The 22,339-nt window shown below is 42.0% G+C and overlaps 1 protein-coding gene across 3 annotated transcripts in view; it reads left to right on the forward strand.

Annotated features, from left to right (window-relative positions):
• The window catches only part of MKLN1 (muskelin 1), a 93,382-nt gene that overhangs the window by 38,344 nt on the left and 32,699 nt on the right, over window positions 1-22,339 (forward strand). For all 3 annotated transcript variants that reach the window (XM_053943359.1, XM_053943361.1, XM_053943360.1), the window contains exons 7-9: window positions 2,164-2,241; window positions 3,379-3,444; window positions 11,396-11,508. In XM_053943359.1, coding sequence (XP_053799334.1) covers window positions 2,164-2,241; window positions 3,379-3,444; window positions 11,396-11,508 — 257 coding nt within the window. The remainder of the gene's footprint in view (window positions 1-2,163; window positions 2,242-3,378; window positions 3,445-11,395; window positions 11,509-22,339) is intronic.

Below are 22,339 nucleotides of genomic sequence, written 5' to 3' on the forward strand. Positions count from 1 at the left end.
TGACAAGGAACATAAGGAGTGCGCTGGCGTAGGTCTGGCGTCGGGTACAGAATCCACCTAGAAATCCTCCTTTTTTTTCCCCTGGTGGTGTCAGACAGGTGGTGATTCAGCTTCCAAAACAAGCTGCTGCTGGTTTGCAATGCAAGTAGAGTGAATGTGGAACTGCTTCCAGCAGAAGGAAACATTTCTGGGAAGCAAGCTGGAGTATTTCCAAACCGATGTCCCATGGAAGATGAGAAGCATTATTAAAAGAGGCCGAAGGCACAGTAAGGGAGAAGTGTCATATCTTGACAAGTGCAGCCTGTGGGTGTAGAACATGGGAGAGAGGTTAAATCACCCTTTCAGATCCTATGTGGTGTAATTCATCCTTTTGAGCTATTTATGTCCAATTATCTATTGGCTGCCATAGGGATAAATACAGTTTTGGTTTCTGTCTTGCAGACCCAAGGCTGTAACAATAACCAAAAAGCTGCATTTCTGTCTGGGTTTGTGGCTGAGTCACTGTGGGATTTATTACAGCACATGCATTTGTTCTATTAGGCCTGGCTTTTCTGAATCACAATTTATGGGATCTCAAGCTTCAAGCCTCTCGTGTGTTGTCCCTGCTTCATAAATGCTGAAGAAGTGGGAGTTAAGAACCCTGCTATTAAACCCAAAATAAACCACTTTTCCTTCTACATACGTTGAGCAAACTTCTGGCTTTCCTCGATTACCTAATGTGGAGGGGAGAGCTGCTGGTTTTGGCGCTGAGGTGAAAGTAAAATTTGCCCTGTTTTCAGAGTATTTATTTGGAAAAACTTGCACAGTTGAGTTTATGGAAGTTTTATATTTTCAGACCAAACTCATCACTTTTCAGGAGCTCTTGAGTGCCCTTGTTTTCCTGTTAGATGGTCTCTAAATAGAGCTTTCATCTTCTCCCAGGAAATACTTGCTGGCTTGAGTTTTAATTAAAACCTGGATTTCAGTCACGACAAACTACAGGATGCCAGGAAACACTTGAACATTTTCTCTGAGCCTTGTGTCATGCTTAACAAAGACTTTTTACCTTTTTCTAAATAAATAGGGATGCATTCAGTAAGGATCATTCCTTTTTGCCTATATACCTACAAAGGGCTTTTGTATAAATAAGCAGAGGTGTTCATCATCTATTAAATTCCTATTGTTTTTTTTTTTTTTCCCCAGGTAATGCATTAATACATTAATACAGCAGAAACATTTGTCAGGAAGAGCTTGGGTGAGATGGTGGGTGATGGGTGGGATGTAGCCAGGCAAACAGTGCTCAGGTGCTCTCATAGTTTGTTGTGCTAGAGAAGGTGAAGTAGGTGTTTCAGAGGCGACTTTTGAAGAACAAAAGCACCAAGTTCCCCACGTGCCAAGCCCTTCCCAGACTGGAGAGCAGTCCCAGGGAGTGTGGGTGTTACAAGTCTCCTTTACAGAAAATTGGTGTTTATGTGGTGGACTGCTAACATCTGAACAGGATTAGGAACTGGCCTCTGGATGCTGAAGATGTGGCGGGCACAAGGGGAGTGTGGATAAAGTGCTGGAGCTGGTGCTGCTCACAGAAATGCTGCACTTGGCACATCTGGCCCAGGATCTAATGCCTCTGTCACTCTTCTTGCTGAATTCTCTGAAGAGAATGTAAACTATTGTTTTGTTTTTCATCCAGTGCTTGATTGTCCCATATCACAGCATTTAAACAATCTGCTCTGCTTCCCTTCTCTTCTCAGATGAAGCTCCAGAGATGCTGTCTGACCTAGTTTTAACTTAACGTGCACTAAAATGGTTGAATTTTATATGTACTGGCAACTTTCCTTTTGCTTAAATAAGGGGGAGGGATTCTATTCTTAATTAAATACACCACACTGGAGATTTATAGACACTTGGCACGACCTGGCAGCTAAACTGGATAATTCCTGATTGATCTAGTAGCAAGTATTCTTTTTATTTTAGTGCTCGCACATTTAGTTCATTAACAAACTAACAAAAGTTTAACAAACTAACAAAAGTTTAACAAACTAACTGACACATAATAGAGAACTCACTGAAAATGGAGGCTTTGGAGTGGCATACTGGATTGAGTTAGGCTGAGGTTACCCACATTAAAAGCGATTTTGCTATAATGGAAGTATAAATGTTTTATCCAGCAAAATTTTTGTTTTGCAGATGGCTTGTTCAATCAGTATATCAGTCAGCAAGAGTACAAACCTCGCTGGGGGCAGATTATCCCCAAAAGCACCAAAGGTAAGGACATTTCTTAAGATAGAACTCATGTACTGCCAGTTCTGTCTTGTTCCTTTGAGAATATGGAGCAAGGGAATGATGCAAGAAAGTCTCCTCTAGGAGAGTTCTAGGGAATGGTTTCTTCTCTGAAAAAGTTGCATTTGTTTGCAAATTCAGTGAAATTCAGCCTGCTCTCTGGTTGAGTAAGGAACAGTGTAGAAATTCTACTTGTAGCTTTAAGGATAGATCAGTTTAGTGACAAATCCCAGAATATTGGTTAAACATGAGAACAGTTATCTGTGTTACCAGATTTAGCACATGGAATTGAAGTAACTTCAACTTAAACTGAGGAGTTGGCAAATAAATACATTATCTCAACAGGGAGTATTTTAAATGAGGTGGATCTTTTGAAGTCTTGATCTGTTACACAGTAAATCCAAACTGCGGAAGCTTTTCCATTCCTGTCTGCCTTGAGAGGAGACTTGTAGCAGCATCCTTAACTACAGATTACAAAAATCATTGTCACAGAGCAAATGTAGGATCCAAGGTGACAATTGCCAAGTGTGGAGCACTGTCCCCAGGCCCCTTGGGAGGGGTTATCTGTGTCACCTGTCCTGAATGCTTAAGATACATAAAGTAGTTGGAAAGCTGCTTTAATTGGACAGTTGGAATTCCCTTATATGTGAGAATAGCTGGTGCAAAGCTAGCTGTCTCCATGTCTACATCACCTCCTGCTCCCATCCCAGGGGCTCATTTCCCTGTCATTTGAGTATCTGTTCTCAGAGCTCAGCCCTCAGGCAGCTCTCAGGTGGGGAGAGATGGAAGGGGAGCCAAAGGGTGGCTGTGTCATCCCTGCTGGAGAGCTGCAAGGAGAGCTCTTTTGTGTACAGACTGTGTCAGGAATGTTTGAGCTCCTTTCTAAGGCACTGGGAGTTGCAGTATTCACTTCTGCTCTCTGCCCTGTCAGTCACCAGATAATTCAGTATAAAACTTTGTACAGTTTTATAAAGCACAAAAAATATTACCTGGAAAAAGTGATGTGCTAGTGTTTAAGGAAGGGTGAGTTACTCAGTGCCTCTGCTTCCATGTTGAGGCTGTATCTTTCTTTGTTTTAAAAATCTTAAAATGGAAAATTCTCCCTTCCCTCTTTTTCTGTAGGTGACGGGGAAGACAGTCGGCCAGGGATGAGAGGTGGCCATCAGATGGTTATAGATGTGCAGACAGGTGAGTAGTTGTTACATTTCTTAACTAAATTATTTAATCAGTTAACTTCCAGATTAATATGCAAATGTGTTTTTCTTCAGACACCCTGCTAGCTTCAGGTTTTGAGGAAAAAAAATTGCACTTTCTAATAGTTGGATGAAATGCTCTGCTTCCTCTCTGGATCTATATTCCAGCTGCCTTTCCCCTTCTTCCCTAATAATTCTGTGTTATGCCTTAGCCATTTTCTTGTCTTAACTAAGAAACCAAGAACAATTGGTTTTAATTTTTTGTTCCTGCTACCATCTTAGAGCAGGAGTTCAAACAAGAGAAGAGAAATTAGAGATAATAATTTCCTTTATCTGCTACAGCCTGTGCTCAAGCAATAGATCTGATGTGTTGAAACATTCCTTGTATTTTGGTTGGAGTGGCTTCTAAGTCCCACAGTGTGCAAGAAACTCCTGTTAAATATAATTCTTTAGACATCTTTTACAAAAATATTTCCTGTAGCAGTTTAAGGAATGGCTCAGCCTGTTTCAGAGAACATACAGAGAAAAGAAAGCGGGGTGGTGTATCAGGAACAGTTCCAGTGATTGTTGTTCTGCATAATTTTCTATATCTTTGTCTGTTGCTTAATCAGATTTCTGTGCTACGTCAGTCCTTACTAAAATAAGGAAAGCATCTGCCCGAGTCTTTGCTGTGTGAGTGAAAGGATTGTTCTTAGGAAGGGAGAAACAAGATCAGGGCGTGGGTATTGGACAGGAATATAGGGTGGCATTGAAGGAGTTGGCAAAAAAATGCCCACGGCCATATCTGTTGTGGTCACAGGACGGGGACAGAGCATGTGACAGCATAGGACCTTCCAGAGTAATTTGCTAAGTCATGGTGAACAAGCAAAAATCCAGCAGTAGCTGCAGCCTCTGGCTTTTGCTCAGAGTAGTTACTGCACTGGAGGAAGCACTCAAGTTATTTGGTGTAGGAGAGTAAACTTCTCTCATTTGGTGGGAGAGGTTTGAGATTGATTAGAAAAAAACACTGCTGGAGGATTTGCTGGTGTTTGTCTATGCAGAGGCTGGGAACGCTCCCTAGTGGCCTCGGGAATTAGTAGTGAGTGTTTCACAAGAGCGTGGAAGAAAGATGATCCTTGTCAACTTGGAAATGATAGTCCTGCACACCTCCTGAAAATAAAATATCCATGGTAGTGTGAGCCTTCCTTTCCATTCCTCTTGCTTTTCTTAAGTCCCAGTGAGGCTGTCAGCTCTGCCTTTGACTTCAGTTTCACTCTGCTTTAACAAGGCAGTGAAACTCATCCATATATTTTTTAATATTTCTTGATATATTTTATATGTATTATATATACTTTGGATATATGTGTGTATTTACTATAAAATAATATTTATATTATTTATGGGAATAGATGTATAATGTATTATATACATTATATATATTATAAATGTGTATATATTATACATTATAATATAGTATAAATGTATCATATATATACAATTCAAAAATTTTATATTTTTTTACTTGCACAAAAGTGACTAGACAGTACCCACAGAGGTGGAGTCCTGGATCTCATGGTGGCCCTTTTTTGCTGTAGCTCTATTTACAGGTGGTGGGATACCTTCCCAAAATTTCCCTGTGGGCTGTTAGGGAAGTTGCTCTCAGCTTTGCATCCAGGTCCACTGAGGCTTGTAAAAGCTGAAATGTTTTTGAGATGATCAGTTTTGCCATTTAATTTGGCTCGTGACAGGCCAAGGGAAGTTCTTGGGGCTGTTTCCCATTGCTGATTGCTGATTTTCCTTTTGAATATAGGTGGAGTTGAATGAGCTGGTGGGAATGTAGCCAGTTAAGTCAGGATGCGTTTTACAGACTGGAGGTGGAAAGCTCCCTGGCTAACCTTAGACAGATCCAGTGCTAATGGAAAAGGGAGCAGTGGTGTACTCTTCCCTTCAAAGACATCCTCCCTCCTTACTCACACACTTGCTGAGTGGGTTTTCCTCAGGAGACTTCAGCAACTGAAGAAAAATCATTTCACTTTGCACTTCTTGTTAGAGGAGTTAGGTCCTTCTCAAAAATCAGTATTTTCTTCAAATTGAATCTTTTGGAAGTGAAGTGAAACAGCAAAATCATACTTACAAGAAGATTCTGAAGTTTCATATCATGTAGAATTAAGTGTTAGAAGCAAATTTTCCTCTCTGATGGCCAGACCTGCTGTAGCTATAAACGAACTCTAAATGGTTCAGTATTTTGATTAACCTCAAGGAGATTTTAACCACTTACTACTGACTAGAAAAATGATTCTAATTTAATAGTACTGAGCCTGCTGGATGCAGGTGCTGGTGTCAAGGTAGAGGATATGGGTTGGTGAGTAGCTGAACTAGATCTTAAGTTGCTGATCGTGCATGGAGTCACTGAGACTTTGTTCATCAGTTTTGGGTAGAACATGGATTAACTTGGTCTAAACTGCCTTTTAGCATGGTTTATCTTTCACTTAGAGTAGGCTGAAAGTAACCTGGCAGCCACTGACTTGTACTGGAGCTCATTTCCATCTGGCACTCGTGTTCTTAATACCTGCCACAGCTGACTGAGTAAGTGCAATGTTCCTGGTGCTTTGGAAACCACTTAAAGCTGGTATTTGAAATGGAACTGTAGGCATTGTGGAATGCAGAACTGAGAATGCAGCCTGATGCATTCTTCCTATGTATTAAAAAAAAAAAGAGAAAAATGGGAAATTAGTGATTCCCACTATATCCTCCATCATTTTAATCACATTAAGACTCAGACTGGAATGACTCTGGATGGGAGTACAAGTGCAGAAACATAAACTAAGAGAAATTCACTGTTATAGCTGAAACCACTATTAGGTACTTTAAAGCTTTAGACTGCAAATGAAAACAGAAGGCTCTTGTTATTCCTGCTTTTCCCTGCAAGGTGCATTTCTCATGCAGCTCTCTGTGTGGGAGGCTGGAGAGTTCTCTCTGCTTTTCTACAAGGAAGGGGAAGTATTTGAGCAGTTGCAACCCAGGTACATAGATTAAAACAAAATTATCCCCAAACAATCCCAAAAATACACAAGAACACAGTGTTGTGTGCTGCATGTCAGACATGAGAAGCTGTTTGTGTAGGCCCTGGGGAAATACTGGGGCAGTAACACACAGGCTCGTGTGCAGAACTGTGTTCCCAGGGAATTGAATCCTAATGCAGTTTTGGATGAGGGTGTCAGCATCTGGCACTGGTTCCTTATTAACTGCTCTTTGAGTCTGCCCTCCCTGGCCTCTTTATGGGTCAGATATGCCACATGTTTCAAAATTCCAGTGCTTATTCTGGAAGAGGGAGTGAGTCAGTGAATTGCCAAAAGCAAGTTTTAAGGAGTAGTGTCAATACTTAGGAACAGTATGTGTGTTGTGTTTTGGAGATGTGGTTTATAATTCCATAGGCAAGGTGGAATTGATCTCTTCTGGTCTTACAGGGCAGACACAGTGAATAACAGTCCATAAAGTCATATAATTGTTTTGGTAACAATAGAAATAGGGACCATGTAGAAATCATTCTATTGAAAAAAATATTTGGTGTTATATCAGGCTTTCTTAAATGTTGAAGTTTTCCCATGAGCCTGCTTTAGAAATAACAGCAAAGCACCCAGGTTGATTTTTCTTCTGTCTCCATTTCTCTTCTCTTTGGCAAGTGAAACAGTTTTTTGAGGGAAAGCATTACTGAAATGGTATTTATTGATGTGGTACCTCTGTTCTCTCACTGAAGTGCAACTGCTGTGTAATTTTGGTTGTACATCATTTTGCTTTTCCTTTCGTCCGAAGGAATTCTGTTTGCTTCCTTCCATTAGATAAATGAGGACAAATCTGTAGGTTGGGAACAGAGGGAGATTCAGAGCACTGGGCCCAGCGTGCCCATAGTATATGTGGGCAGCACAGCAGAAATGACAAGGCTCGTTCAAAAGCAGCATGGAAAGAAGAAAAAGATGAAGAGAGAGCAGCAGACATGAAGGATGCTGTTTTGCCTGAGGAAAACACTGCTATCCATAAGATATTTAAAGACAAGACTTGTGTACAGGATGAAGGGATCTCAGAAACAAAACACAGATGGCTTCTAAGCTCTGAAACACAAACAGCTGCTGAATCCTGGAGGTTACTCAACTTCATGGGGCTTTCACATTTGAGACTGTATGCCTATCCTTAAAAAAAACCCTTGTATTCAGCCAACTTGTATCCAGCTGAACTGTGGCTCAGAAACCAAGGAGTGTGATACTGCAAGAAGATTTAAGGCTGCTTTTATATTTGTGCTCTTAAATGCTCCTTGCAAAGTGGGCAGCGCTGCTGGCATGTAACTAAAGGTGTGGGTGCTACTTGGGGAAGTGACATCCTTTTGTAGAAGGCTTTTGAGAGATCTTATACCTTGTTTGGTTTGTTATTTCTGAGAGGAGCCTTTCATAGTTGTAGAGACAGTGATGTTCCAGTACAGCCCCAGCAAGTCTGTGCTGGCAGCTGACTGGGAGGGCAGTGGCTGATGAACTGGGAAACAGGGCCATGAGTCCAGGGGATCCTGAGAGGCTGCAGGAGAGCATTGTGAGGTTCTGATCCTGCCCTTGGGATGTGACAGCTGTGCAGGAAGACAGGCTGGGGACTGACTGCAAGGCGCTGGAAGTGGAATGTGCGTCAGCAGCATGTCCTTGTGGCATTAAAGGCCGGCCTCTCCTGCTGGATTGTACCAACACAAGCACAGCCAGCAGGGAGAGGGGAGGGTGATGTTCCCCTTCTGGGTACTCAGGGACACATCTGGAGTGCTGTGCCTGGTTTGGGCTCTCTGGGACAATAAGGATTGTGTCAAACTGAACTGACCAAGGTGGTCAGGGCTGGAGCATGTGGTGTGTGAGGAGATGCTCAAGGAGCTAGTGTCGTTCATCTGGTAGAAAAAAGGTTCATGGGAGGATCCTAGACCTGTCTTCAGCTGCTGGTGAGAGCATGGAGGTAGCCAGGCTCATTTTGGGGGGAGCAGAGGGGTAGGATAAAGGACAGGAAGGGAAAATCCTTTTAGATGTTAGGGGGGAAAATTGTCATGAAGTTAATCAGTCATTGCAGCAGGGATCCAGTCTGCAATGTCCATCCTTGAACAAAGTATAACTGAATAATTCCCTGGGCAATGTGGTCTCTGCTGAAGTTAACCCTCCTCTGAGGGATTTGGGGGATGACTGATGGACCTTGCAGAGGTGCTGTAGATCCACAATTCTTTTGTATTTCATGGAGAGCTGTTCTAGCAGAGACATGGAAATACTACTTGACCAAAGAATGTAGTTAAATATGTCACCAGGACTGGAATGTATTCACTGAGGAAGACCTCCTGTACCAAAATCCCACCAAGGATTTCACCACATGGTGAAAACGGAGTTAACAGGAGTTAGAGAACTGTCCTTGAGAATGTGTCTGAACCTGGACTGAAACCACCCCAGGAATTTTGATATTTAATGGTTTGGAGAAGGCTGCTGTGCTGCTTTTCTGAGAAACAGAAATTAAGGAGAGATTGATAGGAAATATGTGGATTGTTGGAAATATACGTCCTCTAATTTGAAGACTTCTCTGGCACCTTTTAATCATCTAGAGAGTAAGAGAAGAAAAGAACTCAGACATTACAGAAAAATTTTTGACTGAGCAAGCAGTTTAGAAATACTCACAGAACATATTTAATTCAAAGTGTTGAATTTGTATTCAGAAAAAAAAATGTAGAGGAAATAAGCTGAGGATGCTGGAGGAAAAATTTGACTTCCTAAACGTAGCTGGTAAAAGCTTTGAGTAAATATAATTGCTTTCAGGTTTTTTTCTTGTTGCCTTGCAGCTAGGTTTGAAAATTCTCCTGCTCTGCTCCTAAAGCTGAATAGAGACTTGCTTTAATAAAGCAGCATCAATTTGCTGTGTTCCGTATTGCTTGGATGCAGAGGGAGGATCCTTTCCTCCTTGAGTTCCCCAGTGCTACCAGAGTTATATTGGTGTGAGACTGCTGGGCTCTCCTTGAGCTGCCCTGCTGCTGCTGCCTGGGGTTTGTGGCCTCTGTCCTCTTCTTTGAATATTGCCCTTTGATACCTGTCCTGGTTTGGGTCTCTGCATGCAGGATGAAAAAAAACCCTCCCATAAAATCTGAATTAACAGCTAGAATACAAGCAGTGATACTGCTTGGGAAATAGAGTGAAGCTTGACTTCAAAAAAAAAACTTCAAAATCCCCAAAACACTCAAACCCAACCAAACCAAAACAATCAAACCCAACGCCAACCAAACAAGAACAATCCCTAAAACCACCAAACAACTATTTTTTGCTTTATACCATGGGAAAACAATTACAAATTTTAGGAGAACTATAAAAAATTATTTACTTGACATTGCCAGCAACAGATGCATTTATACATTAAGAAATACTCCTTTTAAAACATGGAACCTTCCTCTAAAATACGTATATACTTCTGCAATAAGGCAAGAAACAAAAAATTATTTTCATTGGGTCTAGATAGTGATGGAGTCTTTCTTTCATGTGAGCTTTACAGTTTTCCTTCATGATGAAAAATGGGTCTGGCACAGAGTTCATGTCCAGTTGTGTTCAGGGTGTTGCTCTGGGGATGTTCAGCACCAGTTGGGTGTTCGTGATCCTCTCTCAGTGCTCACATTTAATTCTGTCAGCCTGGGTTAGGTAACTTCCAAAATCTGAGTTTTCATCGGAGTCATTCAGGTTTGCTATTAAATTTCATGTGAGCCAACAAAGCCTTTCCAGGCAGGCCTGACATTTTGGCAAGGCCCCAGTAGGATTTTTAGCTGGTGCCAAATCTTTTATTTTTCTCGGCTATCAATGAAGCTGTTGTGGTAATGTGGGTTTTGTGAGCTGTGAGAATTTATGCGCACAAAGGGACCTGCTCTTTGCAGGGAACACTGGGAGCCCTGAGTCCAGGAGGAAGGGTAATTAAAGTTAATGAACCAGGGTAACCTTTCCATGGTGATGACCACTATCCTGATGGTAGGTAAGGGTCAGGGACTAGTCCCATTTTATAATCGTGCTCTAACTCCACACTTTAATTGGTGTTGGACTAAAAATTGGCCATTACCTCCATAATAGAAGTGGTTTGTGGATTTTAAAGGAGTTTTTCAACGCTCTGCAAGTCTTGAGGAGCTTGTTCTTCTTGGGCTTGGCTTTGTGTTCTGTTTTAATGCAGTCTGAAAATGAAGTATTTTTAGAATTTGGGACCAGATAGTGGTGTTTCTATAATGGGAGCAGTTTGGTTATCTCTCCATGGCAGAACAGAAATTCCTTTCTTAAATGCTTCCCCTTTTCAAAGGCTTCATCTGGTTTTATCAGTGAGTCTGGGAAGCCTTAGAACTTGCTGCACACAGAGCAGTTGTGGGTTTGAGGTGACAGCCCTGAAACACTGACTTTAATTTGTGACTCTTATACTCACTTTTGTTGCATCAGGTAAGTTACTTTATGCAAGACATTTCCCTTGAAGAGGATTTTGTACTTGATTTTTCTATCTAAGGGATGGACTAAACAGAAAACCTTCGCTGCTCCTATCTCCGAAATCTTGTTGATGTATAAATCCCGCACCAAACAGGGCACAGGCTGAGAATGTCATTGATAGACTGCATGCGCAGGATCCAAAATGTTAAATATTGTTCATTTGTCTGTCTGGAATTTTAATCAGAAAGCTGTGGGTTTGATTGCCTCTTATGTAAATGTGGAAATAGAAAATGACTCTGAGAATTGGCTGTCTATCAATCCTAAAATCTTCCATTACTAAACCAAACCACATTTTTGTCTTCATGACTAGTTCCATTCAAAGAGCAGTGGTGTTTTAAGTAAAAAAAAGAGTTGAAATTTATCTTCTGATAGTTTGTCTTTGTCACAGATGTTTTGTAGGCATTAGCCTGTTTAAACACATTCTCTTTTTAAAATAAAATTAACTTTTTTTTTTGTGAATAGAAACTGTATATTTGTTTGGTGGCTGGGATGGAACTCAGGATCTGGCTGACTTCTGGGCATATAGTGTGAAGGAAAACCAGTGGACCTGTATATCCAGGGATACCGAGAAAGAGGTAAGTTCTGCAAACATCCATATTTTTAAAAATACATCAATGGTTGCCCTCAAAAATGCCCCTGCTAAAGTACTTGTGTTGAAGTGCAGTATAAGGGTGAGAGCCACAGAGTTCAGACCTTCAAGTTCTGAAGACTTTTGAAATGCTTACGTGGGGAAAATATGAGCTGGAGGTGGCTTTGAAGTGCTAAGATTCCTGGAGGGGAAAGGTTTATTTCTCAAAAGCAGAAATGATCGGCTAAAAATCAGCTCAGCAAGTAGAGCACGAGTTAAATAACTTTGTGTGGCTGAACAACCAGACTTATCGCAGAATGTTTTGGGTTGGAAGAGATCTTAAAGATCATCCAGTTCCAGCCCTGCTGCCATGGGCAGGGACACCTCCCACTGGAAGGTTCCAAGAACTTGCTAATGAACATTTCAGACCCAATCCTGGTGTTTGAGCTTCAGAAACCAATTGTTTATTTTTTTAGCTTCTGTCAAAAATGGATAGAAATGGACAACTACCAGATGGAAATCTAGAGGACAGGGGTTACTGCCAAAGGCTACACAACCCCGAGAGCTTTCGTGGAATTCATTTGAACCATTTTCCTTGGCCTGTTTTGCTCAGTATTTGACGTATGAAACCTGAAATGAATGTAGCTTGGGTTATAGGACCAGACAAAAAAAGTCCAGTACCTTTGGTTTCTGTAATTAATTTCACTGTACACTGAAATCTTCAAGTTTTGTGTGGTTTATTGTGTTTTGTGTTCATTACTTGTTTGTCAGAGGAAGATTCATGCCACCTCTTCTTGGAGGTATGAAAAGTTTGAGATCCCACCACTTTTTGACAAATTCAGGAGTTTATTTCCTCAGCTATTTGAAAACAGTAGAAAAATATCTTGTTTCTCATTTGTATTTCTCAGTTACTCGTCATGACTAATTTTGTGAGCTTCCTTACCAGATTAAATAACACTTCAATTTTCTCATTTTTCTCATGGCAAAAGTTTTTTTAGAGGATGTGATCAAGTAGGACAAATAGCCTGAGCTGAAAAAAAAAGAATAAAATCTCACAGGCATTTCCTGTAGCCCTCGAATCTCTGTGTCATGGACTTACTGATTGGAACATCCTTTACAAAATGGGCAATAACAAAACTGAACGTGATATTCTGGTTTCTGTCAGAGCTGTGGAGAGGTAAAATTGTTATATTTATGTACTGTTTAGTCAAAAAGGGGCTGCTGTGTTTTGTTCCTGCACAAGCCAGTGTGGGTCAGTCTAGTGTTTAAGGTATGCATTTCCTTCTTGCTGGGGAGGTCGTGCCACATCCAGTTGAGTTTCTCTTAAGCTTAGGAGGCCTGGCTGGGGTGTTTTCTCTCCAGATTCCTCATACCTGTCTCCAGCACGGTAAGACTGGGATGGGAGGAAGGAGAGATGCACAGAAGGAGAGCTGTGGAGGAGACGCAGTAGAAGAGTTGTGAGTTGATGTGATTAAATAATTATAAAGGGATTTTTGGAGGCAAAAATGTTAGCAGAGTGTTATGGAAGTTCAGGAAATTCAGATGGAATATGGGAAGGGTCTAGTGAGGAGAGGAAGAAAGAGGAATTTTTAAAAAGTGGAGACTTGCTGAATGTATGAGGAATTTTGAAGAAGGGATGTGCTTAATAAAGTGTGGAGAAACATGGTTTTGGAAAGGGAATTCTAGAAGAACTCTCTGTGACAAACTTGTGAGGTGGGGCCCCTGTGAGCCTTGTGGAGTTCAACAAGGCCAAGTGCAAGGTCCTGCACATGGATTGGGGCAATTCCAAGAACAGATAGAGGCCAAGCAGAGAATGGATCCAAGAGCAGTCCTGAGGAGGAGGAGGAGGACTTGGGGTGTTGGTGGATGAGAAGCTCGACAGGCCACGATGATGTGGACTTGAGCACTTCTGCTCTGGAGCCAGGTTGGCAGAGCTGGGGGTGCTCACCTGGAGAAGAGAAGTCTCCAGGGAGAGCTCAGAGCCCCTGCCAGTGCCTTAAAGGGTTTCAGGAGAGTTAGAGAGGGACTTGGTTCAAAGGCACAGTGTACCAGGACAAGGGGGAATTGTTTCCCAGTGCCAGAGGGCAGGGTTAGATGGGATACTGGGAAGGAATCCCTGGCACAGGGTGCCCAGAGAAGCTGTGGCTGCCCCTGGATCCCTGGAAATGTCCAAGGCCAGGTTGGATGGGGCTTGGAGCCACCTGGCATAGTGGAAGGTGTTGCTGCCCACAGCAGGGGGTGGCACTGGAAGGGCTTTAAAGTCCCTTCCCACCCAAAGCATTCCATGATGCTGTGATATATTCAGCAGTGCTCAGGAGGCCTCCTGAAGTGTAGTTCAGGGTTTTGGTGACTTTCTGAGGTACAGTGAGCTGGCAGCTGCTGTACTTGGAAACTAGCAGTGGGTTGTGGTTTTTTTTTTTCCAAAGAGATCTGGATGAAACCTGATTTAGAAATGAAAAGGTCAATCTCAAATGTTGAGAAGTATATTCAAAAACAAAGACTCCAGATGTTTCTTTAATAGGGACATCAACTGCTCACAAACAATTTGCAAAAAGGAAATGTCTGTTGACATGGAATCTTAAAAAATATTCAGAGTAGATTCCAGAGGAGCTTAATCTTGTTTTGTTGTATTGTGCGAGTTCTGCTTCTGGCATTTTTATTCTAATTAATCAGTGGCAGTGGTTAAATTAGCCAGTCAAGAATTAAACGTGGATAAGAGTGAAATATGGTGAAAGTTGCATCCTGTCCAGTGTTATTGTAGGGATAATGCAGAGTAATGCTTTTGGGATAAGGGTACTGGGAGCTTCTGTTGCAGTGCATTAGGAAAACATTGTGTGACCTTTTTAGAAAATGTTTTTGCTGTTGTTTTTCAACATTTTCCACTGAGGTGTCTGTCACCTGAAGTTGCATTTGTCTTTTTTAACAATTAGACCACCAAAGCTGATTTTCCATAGCTCTTTTTCATAGAATCATTGAAGAGTTAGGTTGGAAAAGCCCTCTAAGATCAACTCCAACTGTTCTCCCAGCACTGCCAAGGCCACCACTAAACCATGTCCCCAAGTCTCACATCCACGTGGCTTTTGAATTCCTCCAGGGACAGGGACTCCATCACTGCCTTGGGCAGCTGTGCCAGGGATGGAAAACCCTTTCAGTGAAGAAATTTTTCCAAATATCCGAGCTCAACCTCCCCTGGTGTAACTTGAGGCCATTCCCTCTCCTCCTGTCCCTGTTCCCTGGAGTACAGCTTGACCCACCCCGGCTGTCCCCTCCTGGCAGGGACTTGTGCAGAGCCACAAGGTCCCCCCTGAGCCTCCTTTGCTCCAGGCTGAGCCCCTTTCCCAGCTCCCTCAGCCTCTCCTGGTGCTCCTCACTCTCCTGGTGAGACCCTTCCCAGCTCCATTCTCTTTCGTGGATATGCTCCAGCTCCTTATGTCTGTCTTGTATGTCTGGACAAGATGCTCAGGGCGCTGCTGGAGTAGCTGATCACCTACAGCATGAAAACAGGGTCTGCAGGACCTGCTGGTGAGCACACCACCACTGCTGATGGACAGACAGACCCCACCATCACTTCAGAGTATGGATCCGGCAGGACTCCTGCTGTGCCTGTCAAATCCTCTTCCTCAAGCCTGAATCCTTCCAGGGAGATGCTCCATGGAGCAGCTCAGGACCTCTCAGCTTACCTACAGCTTCTGTCTCTGGAGCGTGTGACAGCCCTGTGAATCCGCTGGCACAAGGCACAGCCAAAATGTGTTTCATTTAAGGGTCTTTAAGAGTTTCTACCCTGAATCAAGTGGAATGTTCTGACAAATGCTGTTGTCTTCAGGGTTTTTAAGGCTGTAGATCAACAGACTTCTTCAGGATTAGGGAATAAATAGTTCTAAAAAAAACAAACTTTGTCATTCCCTGGACATTTTTACTCTAGGCTAGTGTCAGTTAACAGGGAAATTTCATGTGTGTGTGTTTTGATGTCTGTTTCTAGTTTCCAAGCAGCAGCTTTCTCTTTTGATGGGTAATTTAGTTAAAACTGGTGCAGGAGGGTAATTTTAAATGTAGGAAAAACTTTGGTGTAAATTGATAGTCAGGGGATTTTGAAATAGGATCAAAATGCTGAGGGGTGTTGATGCCTCTGGAGATCAGATAAATGAGACTAAAGCAGTGTGATAGTTGGCATATTTTGTGTGTCTCTGGTATTCCTCTACCTTGTTTTAGTATTTCCTAGAGACAGGACATGGAGGGATCTCCCTTCAAACAGTGTCGCTGCACTGATTGGTACCTTCTGTGCTGCGTCTTGGAAAATACATTGACTCATCCTCATTCTGGCTTCTTCAGAGGAAAATCCTGCTCACAAATCAGCTCTGTGAAGGACGTGGAAATTGTGTAAATGGGTTAGGTTTAGGTGACACTGTATTTCTCTCAAAAATTGTTGAAATGTTTCCTTAGCAAACGTAGAAGTGAAGGTCTTGTCATGGTTTAACTGCTTGAGAGGAGAAATCTTTGTTCACAATGAAGGAGAGTGTAGGTCAACAAGTGCCTCCTGTTCAGTAGGTTCAAAATGATGTAGAAAATGGGTATATTGTGAGGTGACAGTTTGCTGTGAACAGAAAGTGCTTTTCCAGGATGCTGAAAGTAAAAGCTGACAAGTGTAGAAAGATCTCCTAATGGTGAGAGCCAGGGGGAATTTCAGCTGCTATTGTATTTCCAGTTAAATTTTCTCCAGTCTCTGCATGCATTTGTTGACATGGATGAATTTACCCAAAGCTTTCAGTGTCATATTACCACAGAAGCATTTTTGGTAGGAGTTTGTGACACCTCTGACTGTTTTTTTGGGTGTGATGCAAAAGTACATGAGCATATCAATGTAAAGCTTTTACCCTGTGCTGTTTGAAGTGTAGGAACTGAACTAGTCTCAAATATTGACTTCTTCCCACAGATGGTGATACAGTTTGGAAGACACTTCAAGTGACTTGAGGGACTTTTTGTTGCAAATATTGTGATGTTTACTTGAGATCTAATACAGCGAGTCTGCCATGTCCTACTGCTGAGCAGTTCCAGTGGTACAGATGCTCAGTTGTACAAGATTCCTGGTGCTGCAAAAGCACATAGGGAGAAGGCAGCTGTCCCTGAAAGAAACTTGGATACTGCAGACCTACCTCGGAGCCAACTCCCTAAATAGTGCAAATGCCTACAAAAGTAGGGACAAAGACAGCAGATGCTGGAGTGAACCAAATGAAAAGTATCCTAGGCTGATCCTAAATATCACAGGCTAATGGTTTATTATCCTCCCTGTTTAGTAGCATAATGGTTTAAAATGTTGTAAGCCAGTATTCTTTCACCAGAATGTTTGAGAGACTTTCACATATGCCTAACTGACATCCCCAGTGATTTCCACTTAGGCAGCCTAAAGCAAAAAAAACCCTGTTGAGGGAGTAGCACCTCAGCTTTTAAAAAGAATTTATTTTTAAATAAACTTTTTGGAAAAGGTTTTCAGCTTTTGAAGCTAACTTATGTGCTTATACTATCTTGTGTGCCTCAAGAGTTCTGTCCTCTTAATCCTGGTTTATTTGTCTTTTTTTTTTTTTAACTTTGACATTTTTAAAGGAAAATATCATCCATATTTGAAAACAGCTTCAGGTCTTAAGTTATTCAGTTCCCTCACTAGGTACCTGTATTTCTTGCTTCAAGTTTGAAAAAAAGCCTAGAAACCAGCCAAACTTCAGTTATTCCTCACACCAGGTGTTTGAATGTGTGGAGGTCCTTTTCCTCCACACACTGCTGTTTGAGTCAGTCCCGTGGAGAAAGGAGCATTAAATAAATGCCTTGTGCCCGATGTTCTGGAGGCTGCACAACTTTGGCAGCCCTGGAGCTTGTGCATGCCAGTCTTCAGGTTATGCTGAATTTCCAAGTCATCATAAAGCTTTCAGCTGCAAAGTAAAACTACTTTTAGTCCTTGAAGTAATGCATCAGGCAGAGTTGATTTGTGGCGTTTATGTTCCGATAAAAATCACCACTTCAGCTACAGCTTATGATGAGTTTAATGCTCTGATCTCTGGTCTGGAATGGAACTTTATTTTACTTACATGGCTTTATTAGGACATTATTGCATCATCCTAATGCATTTTGCAGTTCCCTGTAAATTGTAGATGAGGCAGTGTAGAGTCATTTTTGGGTGGCTGTGGATGCATCCTGGGGGGAAAAATGACGTTACAGGATTTTCAGGTAAAGATTTAGTGAAGAGATTGATGTTGGTACAAGGAATTCTGATTTATATCCTTTTGGCTTTTAAAGACACAGAAATATGCACCTGTGAGATGAGCCAGCTGGAATGCCAGGACCCCAGCATTTCACACTGAAGGGATTAAAAGAAAAGAATTTTAAAGAAATAGGAGAATATGTAGAGGTGGAAGGAAAACTTAACTCTTTTGCCGGTGAGTGAAAGTAGCTTCACACACCAGTCAACTTTGCCTTGGGAGTAGAGTAATGTCTTATTTCAGCTACACTGACAGACTTGTTACATTAATGTTACATTAATATTGCTCAATCTGTACAAATACAGTAATCCCTGAAGAAATATAAGTTATCCCAGGGTGGTAACAAAGGGGAAGCAGTCTCAAGTAGTATCACAGACAAAACTGTAGCTAAATTGTCTGGATAATTACGTGCTTGAAAATGTAGTAAGTTTTTGTGGACCTTGCTACTGAGGTATTTCAGCAGCTGGGTTTTGGAGGTAATTGGGAATTGAGCTTTCTGGAGTGTCTCAAGAGAACTTACTGGCACAATGGCTGGTGCAATGATGTGTTGAATTCAGATCTATCTGAAAGAGCTTAGTGTGTTTAATAGGACTTAATCCATGAGTTTTCCAGGGCTTGCATTTGATGGAGATGTTACTGATACTGGGCTCTAGGAAATTAAACAGCCACTTTTACAACTTGCCAACACCTTCGGGTGCAAACTGCTCTTTTGTCACAGTTAAAAACTGTCTTCGCTTTCTCAGAAACATCTGAGAGCCTGTGGCTGTTGAAGGATTTAGACTTAGAATTTCATGTTTGTCTATCACTGGCATCTCAAGGACAATTAATTACCCAAAAAAAATAAACTTTCAAAAGTGTAGCCTTTGTGGCTAAATAGTTTATAAGCAACCAGTTAATTTTTTTTCAGCCTTCTGGTCTGCAAGTGGGGCTGTAGCTCAGCTGAGTAGTTTGTGTCCATGGAAAAATCTCTCTTGGCTGGACCTTCGCTGGCCATTGTTACTGGTAACGAGAGGACAGCGTGAACTTGTGATGCATGCAAAAATGACCTCATTCAACATCCTGCAATTGTTAATGGGGTTAGTTAAATTCGGCACACGAGGGATGTTGTCCTGAGGGCCCATCTCGGAGCTGCTGAAAGCTCTGGTTCTCTGGTGGGTTGTCTGTTATGTTTCATCAGCATTGCTGAAAGCAAAGCTGAGCAGTGGATGTGGAACAAACTGACAATTGACTTGGTAAAATTTAAGAAGTTGAAACTTTTTTCACATTTCACCAGTGTGAGCAGCACTTTGTTTGCAGGTGAATTGTGCCTTTTGTTAGGAATAGCACAGAACTGATGTCCTTCTGCTGCAAGGTTGCCATGTACTGGGGTATTCCTTCAGTACTTCTCTTGTTTGCATTTGTAAGCTGAATCACAAAGGTTGGATGACTTTTATTTTTGACTGTAAACTAAAGCCTGCACAAGACCTTAATACAAATTCCTGCAACCTTCTCCCAATAAATTAAAGAATTACAGAATGGTTTGAATTGGAAGGGACCTTAAAGATCAACTCATTCCAACCCCTGCCATGCACTGGGACACCTTCCACTATCCCAGGTTGCTCCAAATCCCATCCAAGCTGGCCTTGGGCACTTCCAGGGATCCAGGGGCAGCCACAGCTTCTCTGGGCACCCTGTGCCAGGGCCTCACCACCCTCCTGAGCAGAGAATTTCCTTCTAACAGTTGATCTAAATGTCTCTTCTTTCAATTTAAAATTGGTCCACCTTGTCCTGTCACTATCTGCCTGTGTAAAAATCCCTCTTCATCTTTTTTTATAACCTCATTTTAAATACTGAGCAGCCACAAATTATTTCCCAATATTTACATGGTTGAAGATGTGGGAGCTTTTTCCCCTTTCCAGTGGCTTGTAAGATGTCTTGTTTTACTGCACCATAAGATCCATGGTGTTATGCATTGCTGGAAGGCCTTGATGATACCCTGGTGTGAGAGCAGAGAGCTCAGGAGATCCAGGAATGTGGCACCTGCACTGGCAATTCCTCTGGCAGTGGCTGCCAAAGCTGTTCCTGCACTGGAGGAAAACTCAGGCAGCACAGCTGTCAAAGCACAATGTTGGTGTTTTGGGAAGTTCAGCTGCAAGGACGCACTTTTCTTTAGAGGTGCCTTGATCAGGGCACATCAGAAGCCAGAATATCATGTATTAATTAATTCCTTTATGAGAATACTCTCAAATTAGTTATTTCTACAAGCAGGCTGGCAGGGAGGCTAATAAATAATAATTTCCTGAGAATAGAGCATTACCTGTTTTCATAGCAATGCTCATGGGCTGCACCGAGTCTGTGCTGTGATAAACCTGGGCTGATCCCTGAAGGATGGAGCAAAGACTTGGAGTCAAGTTCATGTTCAGACTGGAATGGTTGGGCTGTCAAGGGTCACCAAATCCCACTGCTGTCATAAGGATTGTGTTGTATGATCTCTGAGCCTGATCATTTGACTTATAAGCTCATTGAACCGTCTTTCAAAAATAGAACACCAGGCCATTAATTTTTTTAATTCTAATTTAAGCGGGGGAAGTCTCTTTGTGGCAGGCTCAGCTCAAGACCATGCAGCTTCAACAGTGGGAAATTAGGACTGTCCCAAATGTGAGCGTGCTTTTAGGAAGGGGAAAAAGAAAGTTTCATCCTGTTTAATTTTATTGTTTTCCCACCTTGAAGAGGTATGCACGCAAAACTGTGTGCTAAAAGCTGCCTCTGACTTTAATCTGCTCCATCATGTCTGAGTCAGATGCCCAGGAAGGACTTTGCTGGTAAATCTATCCCGTGGCATCGCTGTAGGAGGGCACCGGTAAGCAGATTAGCCATAGCTCAGATTCTGTGTCAACTGCCTGACCGAGGGTGTCTTCCTGTCTTCGCTGTGCCTGGACTTATTAATAGTTAATTATAACTTTTTAATATCCAAACCTAATATTTATCATAAGGCATTTAACTCTCTTGTGTGAAAAATTGTGTAAATTCATGGCTTTCCAATACTGGTCCTGAGTTTTCAGCATGATGATACTTAGATAGATTCTGGTCTATTTCTTAGGCTTCCCAAAATATTTTTTGGCAGAAAGTATTTAATTTATATGTAAGAGTTTTCAAGAGAAGCTGTGGCTACCCCATCCCTGGAAATGTCCAGTCTCAGGGGCTTGGAGCAACCTGGGATAGTGGAAGGCAGGGGAGTGGGACTGGATGAACTTTAAGGTCACTTCCAACCCAAACCATTCTATGGCTGATGAACTTGCATGATCTCAGAAATATTCTTTATAATTGGTAAAGCAGCCTTAAAATTAAGGTGGAATATCTGTTACTTTTATAAATAGCGCCAAGAGTCATGGAATGTTAAAGGTTCAAAGGGACTTTAGAGAACATCTAGTCCCAAACCCTTACCATGGGCAAAGACACTTCCCACTAGACCAGGTTGCTCCAAGCCCCATATAACCTGGCCTTGAACACTTCCAGGGATTATTTGCAGAGTGATTTAAAGAATGGAGTGTACATTGAGTATACAAAATACATTTTTTGAAGCTAAACTCACATTTCATGGTCCTAGAAACATTCATGCCTTTGCTGCATCTACCCTGTGTGATATCCAAAGGTTTTTAATTCTAGTGCTGGAGCTGTCTAGTCTTGGATATCAAATGACACAGGTGGCACTGACATCTGCTGTCCCACAGAGTAGGAAGGTGCTGTTTGAGGGCGGGTGTTTCACACTGAAAAAAAACATTACAGAGGGCTCTGAGCCCCTGCAGTGTGCCTGTGCTGGGCTTCTCTGGCCATGAGCACGACTGTGATGCTCCTTTTGTGTGACTGGATGTGCAGGACCCTCACACTGGTGGTTTGGTGCTCCTGGCGCATCATCGGTGATTTTGTGGGTGATAGGAACATATAAATACATCAGCCCCCAGCTCCTGTTTTGTGTTGAGGGACCATACAAATTCTTCATGCTGCCATTAAAAAAAAAAAAAAAAAAAAAATTAAATTATTTTCTTATGTTTCTGGCACTTTTAGGTTATGATAGACTTAAAATGCCTTCTGTGAGTAACCTGTATGGGATGAAAGTGTTTTATTTTGTTGTATGGCTGCAGTTGTTACTCTTGTTGAACTTAGTGTTCATGTAGAGCAAAGCAAATCTTTGCTGCGGCTCAGATTAAACATTTTGGGAGCACATTAGCCTGTAGACTGGCATTGATAAAGCACTAACAAGCTCTAATCTTAAAGCACATGGACTTGAATTAACGCCAGGAATAATATGCATTTCCTTTCATTTTCAAGTTTATGGAGAACTTTCCCCCTTTTTTTTTTGGGGGGGGGGGGGTGGAGGAGGAAACGAATTATAGTCCAAAACTGGGAAATGAGAGCAATTAATCTCTGCAGTTGTGTGTAGGCAGGAGGGACTATTTGTTGCCTGACAGGCTGCTCTCAGGACTGGAAACAAAGTAGGTTGTTTGTGTCTTTTTATGTCCTCGTCCTAGTTTGCTTTAGGACAAGAGCGTTTACCTCATGACGCTTATTTTTGAACTTCATACTGGAGGCAGTGTTCACATTCCACTCAGT

This window comes from Vidua chalybeata, chromosome 5 (assembly GCF_026979565.1).
Source record: "Vidua chalybeata isolate OUT-0048 chromosome 5, bVidCha1 merged haplotype, whole genome shotgun sequence".
Taxonomy (NCBI): domain Eukaryota; kingdom Metazoa; phylum Chordata; class Aves; order Passeriformes; family Viduidae; genus Vidua; species Vidua chalybeata.